The 16,805-nt window shown below is 33.0% G+C and overlaps 1 protein-coding gene across 1 annotated transcript in view; it reads left to right on the top strand.

Annotated features, from left to right (window-relative positions):
• Positions 1 to 16,805, top strand: part of LOC111051066 (cadherin-87A) — a 196,797-nt gene that overhangs the window by 57,609 nt on the left and 122,383 nt on the right. Inside the window, exons 3-7 of the mRNA XM_039421490.1 lie at positions 9,168 to 9,238; positions 12,298 to 12,506; positions 13,811 to 13,939; positions 14,515 to 14,640; positions 16,077 to 16,211. Of these exons, the coding sequence (XP_039277424.1) occupies positions 9,175 to 9,238; positions 12,298 to 12,506; positions 13,811 to 13,939; positions 14,515 to 14,640; positions 16,077 to 16,211 (663 nt within the window). The 5' untranslated portion in view covers positions 9,168 to 9,174. The remainder of the gene's footprint in view (positions 1 to 9,167; positions 9,239 to 12,297; positions 12,507 to 13,810; positions 13,940 to 14,514; positions 14,641 to 16,076; positions 16,212 to 16,805) is intronic.

Genomic DNA, 16,805 nt, shown 5'->3' with positions numbered 1-16,805 from the left:
ATCAGATCACGTGAACAAAAAAATTTTCAAGCTGAAAGTAGATCAATTTGTTGCACATTCGGTTCAAATATTAACAAATGTTACCAAATATTATCACATATAGTGAGAACGAATTATTCTGAAGCTTACTATTCTCACTGAACATGAAGAGGGAATACCAAGCCAGAATCGCAGTTCCGTTCAAATCATTATTATCAGAGCTTTCAAATTGATGCTATGTAACTATGGATGTTATCCCCATCTCACAATTTCCCTATTCATCCTTATCCTGATTCAGAATAAAGTAGTTGATCTCTATAATCACAAAAATCATTGTACAGTACCTATAATAAATAGTAAAAATAACAAAATTTCTAGTAATAATGCAACTTTCTCTAGGTATGAATTTCAAGGCTCATAAAATGACTTTTTCTCAATCACAGGCAGAAATTCCAATGATTATCATAATAGTAATTTAATGAAAATTGTTTATATTGTACATTGTTCGACGTAAGATAAGCTACATCTCTTTAAGGTAACCAACGTATTTAGGATTATCATGTTTATGAATGAAAGCGAGACTGTGATAGAAGATTGGTTAAACTGAAATATAAACATTATAGACAATCCATATTTCTGATCAACTATAATTATAAATGATAGTATCAAGCCGTAATGAATTGAGCAACTGAATTTCAAAGTCACTATCCACTGTTCAAATCGCACTGTGATTTCCTTTTACTACCAAATGGATTGAATTGCCTCACTCTTCAACGTAACAATTATTGACAAAAACCAGTGGAATGTGAAAGTCATCCAAATAGCATTTGAATTTCAATTTTCAGATCATGAAATTCATAAAAAACTAATTCTTGAGAGAATAGTGATGAATTGCAAACAGTGCAAGTAACATTGATACAAAGCGATACAATGAAAGTCAACATCGATTAATTTATTGGACTTATCAAATTTATTTCATTTATAAATCTTATAAAATGTAAAACCAACATTTTAAATTTTCTCTACTGGAGCAAAACATCGATAGAAAATAAAGAAGAGCCCATCATAAGCACAATATACTTGTGTACTAGAATTCACTTGAACTAACTCATCACTTCAACCCTTCAATGATCACAATGAACTAGAATGGTATAAAAACCATGGAATTGATAATCAGGTACATTTTTCAAATAGCTTCACCCAACTAAATCTGTGAATGCTAAGTCATAAGAAATCATGTTCAAATAGATTCAATTTGAATGCTTCAAATAGAAAATGATCTATTCTTTTGGTGCCCTAATCAAAATCAATTTCAATTTCAACATTAATCGACATAAAGAAAAGCTTCTGCCAACCTTGTATAGTGAATGACAAGATGCGAGTGGAGGTGAAAAATCGATATGTTAACAAAAATAATAGAAGATGATGAATCGTCTTTCAATTAATCTTATACGGTAGGGTACTTTGTGGTTAAATGTGAAACACTTTCATGATTTTCCTACCTTTTATGCATGCTTACTCTTCCTTAATTGTATGTTTGCATGGCTTTCATCTTTAGAATCTACTGAATTTTCATTTGGACTGTCTAAATAATCTAGATTCAACTAGTAAGAACGGAAGATAAGCTACTTTACAGAGAGAATTATAGAAAGTTTCGACTCAACAAGCCCAATGTATAATTTTTTTATGCCTCAGCCGTCATATATATATTTGGCTCAACTGAAGGTATATTATCAACCTGGCTTGAAGAATATTGACTGTAGAAAACAGCAAACACTGCACGCTATGATTTTTCAGGAAATTGCCACTGTTAACACTATTGTAATCTATGATTTATCTCAGTTTTTGACATAGCTTATGATAAATTTTAGCATAGAATTATGATCATACACACATATTTTGAATATGTATTATATTATGTAATAGTATGAATATTTTATCGGTTGCAAACAATATCTTTGTCTGTCATAGAATGCAAGATTTAGCACATCTATAACAACAAAATGATTTTAGAGAATTTAGAGAATTAAAATGTGAAAAATTAGTTTCATCGCATGTCAAAACAATAGACAAAATTGATTGTTTCGAGCGCCATAGTGTGAATAAGATGCAACTTAGAAAGCAGTAGGCCTACTACTGTATTTTACTGTTTACTATGGTGAAGAGAGTCAGCCACGCCATACCGCGTCGACTGTTTCCCCTTCCACAGCGTCAAATCGAATCGTAAATGAATAACAATATACATCAATGGATCCGCAATGAATGTGGCTACATTAATTATTTGTCTAATTTTCTTTAGATTATTTGCTTCGAAGTTAATCGGAGAAAACAAAAATCAAATCGAAAAACCCCTAAATTTTTACGTATATATTATTTTATCAAGGAAACTGTTTGATGTATTGAGGAAATGAATACGAATAATATTACAGTCCATAATGTAACGAATCGAATGACATATGATAGATTTTTCCCGATTGATGGTTACAGAGATAATTGATTTCCAGTTTGCTGTTTACTATGGCTAAGAGAGTCAGCCGCGCCGTTCCGCGTCGACTGTTTCCCCTTCCACAGCCTCAAATTGAATCGCAAATACATAAAAATATACATCAATGGATTTGCAATGAGAGTGGCTACATTAATTATTTATCTCATTTTTCTTTAAAACTACTTGTTTCGAGGTTAATCGGAGAAAACAAAAAAATCAAATCACAAACCCCCTCAATTTTTACATATACAGGGTGTTTCAGAAGTAGTGTCGAGAATTTTAGGGTATTGTACCTGGATGCTAGGAGACTACAAATGTCATATTTGAAGTGTCCAAAACTCGCGGTTATCCTTATAGCTGCCATTTTGTTTTTTTCACTTAAAAATTTTTATCTCAAGAACGAAATGTTGTATTAATCTGAAATTTGGCATGAATATTTATGCTATAAAGACTCAACTATAAAAAATAAAAAAAAAAAATTTCGTTGAAATTTTTCAAAATGGCGGCCATTTTAAATTTTTGATGGCGAATATCTCGAAAACCGTCCATTTTACAGAAAATTTACAAGAGACAAAAAAGTTAGAAAATTTTTTCACGATTCTAATGATACCTAATTTATTAAGATTGGTCGAAGAATAACAGAGAAATTAATTTTTTTCGTACTGCATGCATGACCACTTTTCACCATTTAAAGATCAATATTAATTTTTTTATAATTTCATGAAAACCGTTCTTATTACAGAAATATACAAGAATAACTTTCCTCCAAATTTTATTTTACATTGAAAAATATTAATTTCACTCAAATCGGTTCACTGATACTAATGCAGCAATTGCTCAAAATGCTGTCCTTCAACTTGATTACATAGTCTGCACCTTTCAATCATGGACCGTCGAACTGCTATAAAAGCATTTTCATCATCTTGAATGGCACCTACTGCAGCAACCACTCTTGCCACAAGGTCTTCTTCGTTTTCTACTGGCGTGCTGTAAACAAGGTCTTTCATATGGCCCCAGAAAAAAAAATCTAAAGGGTTGAGGTCAGGTGAACGTGCGGGCCACGGTACTGGTCCACCCCGCCCAATCCACCGCTGACGATAGGTCATGTTCAGAAAGTCCGTAACAACATTTCCGAAATGAGCAGGGGCACCATCATGTTGAAACCAAATATTATATCTGTTTGCAAGAGGCACATCTTCCAAAAGTTCTGGTAGTATGTCTCTTAAAAAAGTAATGTACGTGGGAGAATTCAGACGATTAGGAAGAATGTATGGTCCAATCACGCGATTACCTAAGATACCCGCCCAAACATTCAGCGAAAATCTATGCTGATAACCACGCACTTTGACCTCATGAGGATTGTCTAAGGCCCAGACGTGACTGTTGCGAGAGTTGAAGATTCCTTCTCTTGTAAAGCTGGACTCATCGGTAAATAACACATTTTCTAGAAAATTTGGTTGGATAATGTCTTGCTGAAGAAACCAACGGGCACAGTTTACTCTTGGCTCATAGTCGCGTTCAACCAATGAGTGAACTTTTTGAAAGCGGAAGGGGTGAAGTCTTTCCTTGTTTAGTACACGCCACACAGAAGAAGCACTTGAATTGATTTGCTTTGCAACTGCTCTCGTACTCGTTCTAGGATTGAAATCGAATTTCTGCAATACTTCCTCTTCAAAAGCAACATTTCGAACTGCTCGAGGCCTACCAGCAATTACCCTGTTCCGTTCAAATGAACCAACTTCTCTCAGCCGATTGTGAGTTCTTGTGAACACCTTGTCGGAAGGAAGACGGCGGTTTGGAAATGCAGCTGCATACATTCTTCTTGCTTCGGTCGCATTGCCAAGAGCTGCTCCATACATGAAGTGAATATCGGTGTACTCCAGCGAACTAAATTCCATTACAATAATTAAATATTTGTGTAGAAGCAACGTAAGAAAATATTGAAACTGGAAATTTAAGATAGAAATAAGACCTAGGAAACGTGAGACTAAGAAATAGGAAGCACTACATCTGGTTCTTTACTTTTAATGAAACAACAATACTTTTACAAGACAAACATTATCATCTGAAAACCATTGTAAAATCATCTGTTTGCCCATATGGAGCCATACCGAGTTTCAAAGCTTCATCTTAAATACATCTGGAATTAAACAATTAATATTGATCTTTAAATGGTGAAAAGTGGTCATGCATGCAGTACGAAAAAAATTAATTTCTCTGTTATTCTTCGACCAATCTCAATAAATTAGGTATCATTGGAATCGTGAAAAAATTTGCTAACTTTTTTGTCTCTTGTAAATTTTCTGTAAAATGGACGGTTTTCGAGATATTCGCCATCAAAAATTTAAAATGGCCGCCATTTTGAAAAATTTCATCGAAATTTTTTTTTTTTATTTTTTATAGTTGAGTCTTTATAGCATAAATATTCATGCCAAATTTCAGATCAATACAACATTTCGTTCTTGAGATAAAAATTTTAAGTGAAAAAAAACAAAATGGCAGCTATAAGGATAACCGCTGAGTTTTGGACACTTCAAATATGACATTTGTAGTCTCCTAGCATCCAGGTACAATACCCTAAAATTCTCGACACTACTTCTGAAACACCCTGTATATTATTTTATCAAGAAAACTGTTAATTTTATTGAAAAAATGAATATAACTAATATTGTAGTCCATAATGTATCGAATCGAATGGCATATAATAGAACTGTTTCCGATCAATGGTTACAGAGATAATTTATTTCCCGTGTTTACCTGCATTTTTCATGTTTTAGTGGGTTAGGGCGGAAAGCTCCAAGGGGATTCCTTGGGACCTTTGGGAGAATGACCCTCTGGGAGGGTTCTATCGATGGTGGGAAATTCAGCTTTTATTTAATTTTCGGATCGAAACTGCTTTTTTGGACATTCATTGACTGGGCTATTTCCTACATCGTAAGATATTTTACTTTGAACCATTACTACAACAATAATTATTATATCAATAATATTTATGAGTTTTCATTCAAAAGATACTTTGGACAATTCTTTGGTACACAAAATAGACTTTTTGTCTCATGATTCTCCTTCAGCAAATTTTTGAAGAATAACTGACTGCAAGCATAAACAATGCTTTGAATACTTTTTGTACCGGGACTTCAGGTACCGTATTTGCAATTACAGTATCCAATCAGAACGCAGATGGTATTTATACATCCATAATCATCTACATTTTTTAAAATAAGTTACTATTTTTTGACAGAGAAAACCATTCTAAAAAAATTCAATATTGAAGATTTTTGAAACAAGGAAGACCACTATCTATGTAATCTTTTTAGTTCCCATTTGTCTTTATGTAAAATTAGTGAAAGCAAGTCTCCGAGTAAGTGAGTCCAAAGTGTTTTAAGTAACGTATCTTTTAATGTGTTCAGTCTAGTGTTCTTCTGTTCTAGTCTGGTTATAAAGATTGTCATGTCTGCCATTACGACAATCGGTCTGCTTAAATAAGTTGCTCTCTTAGTAGCTCTTGCTCTTACCTCTTTTCAGCATCTCATAGCTCTCTCTCTATCCAGCTGCACTCATCTTATATTTGAGCAGCTCATATCTCATCTTCAAGACTATAGATCAACTTTGAGCTGCATATAGACTCTCCTCCTTATGACTAACGACTCTAATCCTTATTAAGAACTAAAAACTGATACTTATTATTTGGAAGCCTTTTTGGGCTCACAGACAGGATGGTAACACCACATTTTAACACCATATTCAAGATGCATATTAGTATGCATACCGTAGAGGCTTAGTTTAAAGACAGTACGGTTTAGTAAGTACCTATATTTCTATGCCATCCTGAATGAAAGACGACGTGCTATAGTGAGATTCACTTTGAACGGTCAGTATTTTCAATAAATAACGTCAGTGCTTCTTATTCAACTAATGTTGACAGTTTTTCACCATAGTGAAACTCAACTTTCAGCATTGGTTAAATAGGAGGCAATGATGTTATTCTCTAGGAATGCTGGCAGTTTATTGTGGATATCTACACTCTTTAAACTGTCAGCAAATAGTCGAGTGGGACAATAGCAATGAAAATAGCTGGCAATGCTGACAGTTTAAAGTGAATAATAGCAGAGGATAATGGCACCGCACGGAAATAGCCGGCATATTCTCTGTTTCCTTTTCTGCTAATCTTATTATTTTGCGCTATTAACGGTGCTGGAATGTAGGTGTGATTCCCAGCCACAATTGGCAAAAATGTAGGTTAGTTTTGTTGAACTTGACTGGGTTAAACGGAATGAATCAAAATATGCAAATCTAGGTTAGTTATCCATTAATCTTGGACCATAGATTGTTTTAAAAATTCATTAACTTTATTATTTCAACACTGATAAAAGATATGCAATCCAAGAAAAGTTTTTTCAACACAAATAATGTTTGCTTGTAAATATTAGTACTGTTGATAGCTTAATAACCTATCTAACAAAAGTTATTAGTAACTTAACTTCAAACGATTGATTGACTGAGAATTTAAATAACCAAAAAAATTCCTTCACCATACACAATTTACAGAAATTTTATTGATTTAAAAAACCGTCAAGATTAAAGTAGTCTGAATCACTAACTTGAATTTCATTCTATTTTTATTGTTAGTTTTTCTATTTGGTACTTTAATAAAGGTACTTAATGTTTTAGGGTGGTTTGGGATAAAATCCAATTTAAAAATATTTTTATCCACTGCCAGCTTCCCCCCCCCAAACTCTTAATAGTTAATTGTAATAAGTATAGCAGCTAATCTGATGAAATAACAGAGTGAAAAAATATATAAATTATTATATGCATATCTATCATATTTTAAATGAAGACTAGGTCCACTGTTCCTAATAATTATCACTATTTGTTCAATGAGATGAGTTGAATTTTTTCTTCAAGTTCACGATTCCTGAGATATCAGGCTCCATACTTGACACATTCACTCTAAAATCTGACCGCATGTCGAGTCGATTTCTAAACTTGTTTTTCATAAAACAAACAAATGCTTGTTCACAACGGTAAGTCGTTGCAAAGGGAATGATTAACCTGAATGCCTTTTCTCCAAGCTCTTCATAGTTATTTCGTGCTGTTGCTCAAAAGTCTACCAAAATCGAGTTACTGTCGAATTGGTTTTTCATTTCACTAAAGCTGGATAAATCCACAAGTTGATCTTGTTCGTTGCCCGTGAGCACGCGAATCTCACCCATATCTTGACAGCAGAAGGGATTTTTAATCCAATTATCATCTGGGTCAGTTTCAATGAAAATATTCCCTAGAACTGATTGCTAAGCTGCGTAAATGTTCAGCTATTTTGCTCTTTATTTTATCAGGTAATTTTTTTTCTAATTTTCCTCAGAAGCCTCCACTAATTGCTTCAAAGTAGAGATTATTCGTGAATGATTTGTTTTCTACCCGCGTTGCCCACATTCGGCACTTTTTCACCATAGCATTAATTTTACCTTCCACTTTAAAAATGTCAACATTATTCCCCTGCAAACTTTGATTCAGCCCATTCAAATGTTTAAAAACTTCAGCTAGATAAGCAACTGAGCAGAGCCAAGAAAAGTCTGTGAGCAAATTTGCGTACTTAGTATCAATGAGAAAAATACGAACCTCATTTCTATTCAATTCAAATTATACCGTACTTTACCTAAATTCTCGGTTTATATGTCGCGCACCCCCACTACATGCCCCGCGGACACCCAGGGGCCCACGGACCACCAGTTGGGTACCGCTGGTCTAGTATATTCAAAGTTTGAATACACGTAGTTTTGAAACTTGGTCAACGACCCTCTATTTTTCGTAAAATCTTCGGATTTTAACCTTACAGATTCTACAGTTTTCGTAGAATCTTCGGATTTTAACCTTACATTTAACCTTAAGGTTTACTCACCTTAAATAAAATTTGATGACAATTTCAACTTGTGTTTTCATCTTCGGATTTGTAGTAGTAGAGTTGATTTATAATCAAAATACCTACTTTCTACTTCCAATAAAAAATTATTGTTTCAAATTAATTACTATTATAACTTTAGTAGGTACTCGAATATTGCGTTTTAGCTATTTTTATAATTTTGGTTTCAGACTAACTGTATTAGAAAAGACTGTTAGGAGGCACATTTGATTCAGCATTTATTGCAATGAAATAAATTTAAAATTGATGATAAATACTACATAAAAAAGATAAGAAGGCGTTAAAGGATATTACAGATTAATTTACTCTCTTGAAAAGGAATCAGTTTTATAATTCCAATTAGGAATCAGCTTCTCATTGTAAGTGAATCTTTAGATAGGCACTAGTTTTGTAAAACTAGTGAAATACACATTGTGATTTTATTGTATTTTGACACTTAGTCAATTATAGCTATTATAAACGAATTTAAAATTTCAAAATGTGTATATCATGAAGCTCTTATACCAGAAACAGCAATATTAGCCTATAGTGACAACACTATAAATGGTTATTCTAATTTTCAACTAGTTTCCAATCTAATAACCTCTGATTAATATCATTTGTTTGAACATGAGAAATGATAAGTTGACCCTCCAAAGCCATGGAATAGAAAGTTGATCAATATAATTTCAAAATATCGAGCTTGCTTTCAGTCTTGCCCAGATATTTTATTACTCCAAGCTCGTTTTGATGATTTTCCAAGGATTTGTATTTTTAATGAAGTTTTGTTATCATTTGCAGGTGGGAAATGGGAGTGGAGGGGCTTGCTCTGTTGGCAATAACTGGACTACTATCCATCATAGGAAACAGAGGTACAATATTTCATTAAACAATTTATTGATAATTTATTCATAAAAACGACGGTATCAAGCTTACCAAATTTGTTCTTCTAATGTTTCTTTCAAAACAACTAGTTCAAAGTGAATTAGTTTTCTTGAAATTGACAATATTTTACAGGATGATTGAAAGTTTCTGAACTCGTTCTGCCCTCACTGAATGAGCATCTCTATTCTGGCTCTACTTATATTTTTAGTAAATTGTATATTTCATTGTGTTGCTCTTGAAAAATTGTGACTTATTGCAACTGTACTAGTATTTTAGTTGTATTTCTATTATAGAGTTTGTTTTTGTATTTGCTTTTTTCTAGTAGCCTATTCATACTTTTACTTTATACTCTTTTCTGCGACATGAGCTATTGTGGTGTTATTGGGAAGCAGTTATTAGGAGGAATCGTGAATATCGTGATGTATGATTCCATGCTACTCATAAAAAAGATTGAATAAATTAATCAATGGAGATATTCAACGTACTAATGCAAAAATAATTGTCTATTATTGAATCAATGAAAGAATAAAGAATAAAGTGAGGTCTACGTTATAATGGCAGGACTTATAATATAATAAAAAAGAAAATGGTTGCAGATAAGTGAGACATATTGTGCATACATTTTTGAGCTACCATTGTGAGGTTCAAGTAGCTAAAGTAATGGCCGTGGGGAAAGATAGGAGAATAGCGTTGCGATTCTCTGCCTTGTCACTGCCTTCTATAGAAGATAGCTGATACCGGTATATCCAATATTATATGTAACTCATTCTTGTTAAAAATTATAGATTATATTTTATTCGCCAAGAAAATATATTTTAAAATGATGTAACAATAAATTCCCATAATAACTGAGTTAACATATTCGTTAATATATTTCTACATGGTAAAAAACGATTTAGCAACGTTGGAGAGCTAGAAAAGAATAGCGCTATCTGCTTTGTCGATTGATAGACTAGGATAGCAACACCAATGTTAATCAAATAGCCTACAGTTATTACAAAGTGGACCTCACTATACTCACAATTATACTGTCTTTCAACATCTTGTGGACTAATAGTTGAAAAATATGTTCACTTTATAACTGTGTATTACAGGACTCCCAATTGTCTATGAAACACATTAGAATAAATGCAACCATATTTAATAGTATATTTCGCACCTAGGGCCGAAAATGAGACTTTTCCAGCTCGAAATCTGTTTTCAAGTCCGAGGCCTAGAAAAGATTGAGAGCCGGAAAAACATTTTTGCCCATGGTGATAACGTTATTTTTCGCCACACAGAAAAATAAACAATATAAATATGAGAATAATTGTTTATTAGGCACTTCCGAAAGCAAAACAGGAAGGTCATAGCTCTAGCAAATCTGAGGTAATCTGAATATCAGGAAATTGTCAAAGTATTTTTATTTTTTATTCTGATTTGTCCAAATAACCTAAAAGATTATGTTCAATTATGTAAGAGGTTGAGTTTATACTTTTTATTCTTCCAAATGACAATAAGATGATATTATTATAAATGTTTTGATTCTTGAATAATAAACACAAATAATGAAAAGTTTTTTGATCAGCTGTTTTAGCACACTTGAAATTTGGCCAATCTGAATGTCAACGTCAACAATGCTTGTTGTCGTTGACTTCGGAAGTTTAGGTTAGAAGTTCTATCCTACTCTGAAAATCGAATTTGAATAGTTTATAATATATATCTTATCTGTATTTTATTCATCCAAATAAAATGATAGTATCTTATTGCAGAATACTTATTCAATTCTAGAAGCATAAACTGATTCCGTTTCATAAACCATTTTGTAAACACGTTCACATCAAATCAGAATCAGCTGACTTCAAGGTTATTTTACAGCCCTAGGGCCGTAAAACTTTTACCGGCCTGGTCAGAAAACAATCATTTTCGGCCTCCATATGACGCACGAAAACCAGCTCATTACATCCAAGTGGGGCGAAATAGTTATTTGTGCATCTAGTGCGCAAAGTGACAGTTTGCTGCACCGAAAGAAACGTTTACGCCCGAGCCGTAGGCGAGGGCGGAATGGTTTGTTGAGTGCAGCAGAGGAACTTTGCGCACGTATTTCACATTAAGTTTTTCCTACAGTTACCATTGAATATGAAAAGTGGGTAATTATGGGTAAAATTGCCTGAAATGCATCAAATGTTTTTCTGTGTAATTTTATTATTGATAAAAACCTTAATCCTAAAATCCTAAAGTCCTCGTTGTCCTTGGTTATAATATATACTTAATAAGGTGCTCGTTGTGCTTCGTTGCACCTCTGCTCACTATAGCAGCCACAGCAGTCACTGTTATCAACTTCATTTTGATTTTGCTGCACTGTTGCTCCATATAACCTACTAAGTATTTTGCGTTGCCATGTTGCAAATCTGGAGTGCAGAAAAATTTTTCCCGCACTAGAGCGGAAAAGTGATTCTTTGCGTTCTGTAATCAGTGCAGCAATGGCCACTTTTCAACGTAACTGTAGGAAAAAGTATAAACGTGATTTAGCGTTGAACTTGGATGATGCATGTGGCCCTAAGTTGACTTTTTTATTCAATTTGCATTTTAAGCTGCGTTTACAGCAAAGTTATTAACAAAATGTTTATTTCTCCGTCCTTATAGATTCTATTAGATTAAACATAACTTACCATACACATGATGAACATATGTGTTTGCCAAGTTCCGTTCAATCTAATATAATCTAAGATGACGGAAAATGAACATTTTGTTAATAACTTTGTGTAGACGCAGCTTAAAACAGTTGAGCTTTCTCTGTGTATAACTGGACTTACAATTTTCCATGAAACAGATGCTTGCAATGATAAAAAAAAAATGTTGATTGCTGTATATCCAAAACCTTTGATTGACTATTGTATTCAATTTGCATTGTAGCAATGAAGCTTTTCCTCTGTATTGCTGGTTTTAAAATCTTCTAAGAAAAAGACTCCTTTAATAAAAGAAAAATCTACATCAACTTAACCTAATTTATTCTTTACCCATGCAATAATGAAACAAAAGTGGTTGGCATTGGCATTGGTTGCAGGTGTGCTAGCTAACCGGCCGCCCGTGCTGGAAGAGGACCTGAACAATGCGGTGATAAGCGAGGCGGCGCCCGTCGGCAGTGTGCTGGGCCGCCTGGTGGGGACAGACCCCGAGGGCTCTCCCCTCCACTACCAGCTGTCAGGCACCGATCACTTCCACGTCGACCCGACCTCAGGGGTCGTCACTCTAGTCAAACCCCTCGATCGTGAGGTCAGTCCACTCAAAACATCACTCTACAAAATGTGGTTTCAATTTTTCGTTGAATACCTTTTTTTATATCTATTTAAATTCAATATCGGGGCACCGAGCTTTGTTTGTTATTTTTATTTATTGATAAACAGAACACAATTCTCTAAAATGATTGTGTTTATATTTCACAGCTGGCTATACGTCATCTTATGAATTTCGGGGATGCGATATTTTGATTTTTCACTTACTCACTTTTTTACTATCCGCAGACGACGAAAGTCTCAGCTGTTTCAGACAAGGATGAATTATCATTTTAATGTCGTTCAGCCAAGGATGAGACCTAGTGCAATCGATTTTTTATATCATAAACCTACTATGTTTCAAATTTCATGAAAATCGTTAGAGCCGTTCTCGAGATCTGTTGAACATAAATAACCAGATATAAATATAAATAACCAGATATAAAAATACAGAAACTGCTCGCTTAATATAATAGGATTATATGAAAAAGAAAAGTTTCTGGTTGTCTTTGAGTGCTCCCTAAGCACACACCCTTATACACAGTCAACGTAATAGAAATTAATTTGCCTGTATGTTCCCTTCTATTTATTACATATTATATTCAACCTTCAAATTGTTTGTTTTATTTTGATTAATTTCAAGATTAATAATTTTGTCTAGAAATTAATATGCACGTAACCTACATACTATTTGAACGATTTGTAACAGAATTAAGAAATAGAAGTTTTGGGCGCTGTCTGTTTTTTTCTTTTCTGACTATTGTATTGTTTGCTCTATCTATTCAGTAAAACATTCCTTATGAATAACATCAATGTTTTCCCACCATTCAATCAGAGTTCCCTGTTTCATTTTTTCACTCCCAATCACAATCCATGTGATCTGTTAGAGATATGAGATCCAATATGTAGATCATTCTAGATTATTCACTGGTGAAAATTTCCATTCGCGAGAATAATGTAATCTTATTCATTTTAAATAATGAATGAAATTCTTTCAAAACAATTCTTTTGAACTTGCAGATCGACTTGGCCTATTAGCTTGTCGGTTTGCTTCAAAGTAGGCGTGTATTTTTGATGTTCTAGCAAGCCAAAAAATATACATTCAAATATAAATATTTTGCAATTGTCATGGTTAACATCTGTATTCAACATACATATGTAATAATTATACTGTTTAACGATCTTAGACAATTTATTTCTAAATTTTTGAGAACTCAATCCTTTTACAATCAAATGACGTTTCTTGTTCATATTTTAAATCACTAAACGTTCCGAATTGTTAGTTATTGACTTTTACTGTTCCAGGTGAATGATACTCTTAGTTTTTACGTTATAGTACAAGATGAAGTCGAAGGAGGAAAGAACAATCTAGTTAATGTGCAAATCTCGGTTATTGTCACGGATGACAACGACAATGCACCGATGTTCAAAAATGTAAGTATTTTCCTAGAAATATAATTTAATGACTGTTTTCACACTTACCGATGATAGCCGGATGAGATTTATCGGCCGAAGCTCAAATTTTCTTCTCATTAGCTAATTCTTACCAACAGCTGATACTCAGCCAATCAGAAAACAATTATTCCGAGAGCCGGCCGACAATTGATCAGCCATTGTAGAATTAATTACACATTTCTGATTTGTACTTACTTGGGAGGATCATGATTATTACATAGCATTAAACATGAATCTAAATTGATTAAAAGCAAGCTATATAATTATTTTTATGAACAAATTTGTCAAAAACAGGCGTTCAAACTTCTAAATGGACTTACCATTTAAAAAATCATAGTAAGTACCTGTATGAAACCTAATAAGTGCAAATCATATTCGCAGACCATATTCAACAAATCATAGTACTTGTATGAAATTTAATCAGTGCAAATACTCAAGTGTAAATTTCTTGTAATACATTTTATTGGATCTCAATCGGTCGAATACTGTAATTATCACTTAGACACTGTAGTTAATTAATTTTATTCTGATTTGTATTTTATTATTTGTCACAGATTCCATATGAAGCTCTAGTCCCTGAAGATACACCAGTTGGCTCAACTATTTTCTCTTCAATTTTAGTCGAAGATGCTGATTTGCTGGGAGATACTTTGGAAGTTACATGCACAGAGCATGTTCAGGTAGGATTTAATTAATTCACTCAACCCACCAATTTACTGAACTCATGAATTCATTCAACTTATAAATTCAATCAACTTCCGAATGTTCTGAATTCATGAATTTACACAATTTCTGAATAAAAATTATCAAGTTGAAATTGAATAATAATACAGGATAATAATATTGGATTCCAGACTTGAAAGTGAAATAATTTTTCATTAGTATAGGTTTTTCCACTTGCCTTGTAATTATGATAAAATCCCTATGATATATATATCCCATAACAATGGGTTGTTAAATTATAATGCTGTAATAACAGAAGAAACAATAATCAATCAAACTTGTAATTCGACTAATCTTCCACCTTTTTACAGATTATCCAATTACTACGCAATTCTAATTTATAGAACATAATTTGATTGAAAATTGAGTTTTTTGAAGGAGGCAGTCTTCGAAATAACACTTGTGAAATGCTTAGCATGTAGGTAATATGCTAGAAGTTCTCCCTTTTTTAACAGTTCAAGTACCTGTTGGAGAAAAAAGTACATTACTGTTGAAATTGTATTCATATTCCATCCTCAATAGAGAGATTTAGTATTCAGGTGTTTGAAAATGTTTCCTCGAATACAAGTGCATCAACCTCCAATAATACAACAAACTGTATGATGATGTTCAACTTTTATCGTTTCTGTGAAAGAATTGGGCCATGTCTCATAAAAGTGAGCGTGTTTTCTGAGCTTTAAAATCTGTTGTTCAGTCTTTTAAGTATCCATTCTGATGTATCCATGTCTCATCACAGTAGAAAACATAACTGAACACTTTTACATTATTAAAACGTATGAACTTTCTTGAAGCCTTCAAATCATTTAAACTCTCAAAATGAGAGAATTTCTACATTATTACTGGCTACACATCTCACGAAAGTTCACCTGTGGCTGATACAAGCATTGCCGCTTCCAGTAAACTAATTTAATTTCAATTTCATTACATAACATCAATGTCCGGTAATATCCCATTTGATTGATTGTCAAATTGGTCTTCTATAATATATAATATCATATGATGAAATAAATACATTTCTATTCCCATTGCAACGTGTAATTGGATCACTATGTGCATCACTGAACCTGAACAAATCAATCTGAACAAAACTTGAACCAATAGTTTTTAGATTTTCTAGTTGTTGAAAAAGAATTACACCTAAACTGTGGTCATTGTAGGACATCCACTGTTTATTTATTCATTCATGATATTACAACGGAAACAACAGGTAGTAACCCAAATATGCGACCTTAACAATTAATTATAGGAAGTGTATATTTTTCAACATTTTTGTCGAAATGCTTATTTGAATTTTCTCTTCAAAATAAAGCCAATAATTGATTTTTGAGTTTTTAATCACTTGAAATTGTGTATAAATTTCGTAATAAATGTGTGTGGTTTTATTTTTTTCCAGTTTCCAAATGCTTGTTCTAAATTCGCGCTGGAAACTTGGAACGCCAGTCAGCAAAGTTACCAAGGTGGAATTGTCCTCAAGCAAAAATTAGACTACTCTGAACGGCCATTTTACCAAATCTTACTGCAAGCCACTGTAAGTAGGCCTATATGCTGCTGATATCAGATGATAAATGTAGTATGATGAACTATCAACCTTTTATTGAGATTTTTTATATTTCCATAGATTCTTAGAAAATAGGTTATCTAAAATATCACTCTGAATATAGATTCTATCTTGTCAATTGTTAGCTTTAAAGTAGCAAGTACTTCCACACTATTTAATAACTTGAGAAAAAGTCTTCATTTTCACATTGTCCAATCACATTGAGCAAAATATATGATCAACACACATTAGAGATCACACATTAGATCAGAGACATCACGTAACGACATATGACCGTTTACCGCAACATAAACCCCAAGTAAAATAAGGTAGCGTATTGTTAATTTGATAACAACGTTATTATTTAATCAATAGGGCATCTTATTATACGTGCAGCAAGGAGTTAGTGCACACGTTTTCTACAATTTGCTTATACTAGCTTGGACTAGCTGGACTAATAATAATAAGAAAAATATTATAAAAATTGAATGTCAAACCATTATGAATCTTAGTAAATATCTGTCCAAGTAAATATCTATAAATAATTTAGTGAGATAATTTATTTGGATTATTAATACTATTGTC

The sequence above is a fragment of the Nilaparvata lugens genome, chromosome 2, assembly GCF_014356525.2.
Source record: "Nilaparvata lugens isolate BPH chromosome 2, ASM1435652v1, whole genome shotgun sequence".
NCBI classification, from domain to species: domain Eukaryota; kingdom Metazoa; phylum Arthropoda; class Insecta; order Hemiptera; family Delphacidae; genus Nilaparvata; species Nilaparvata lugens.
Note: the sequence above shows the minus strand (reverse complement) of the source record. Positions and strands in the feature narration are given on the sequence as shown.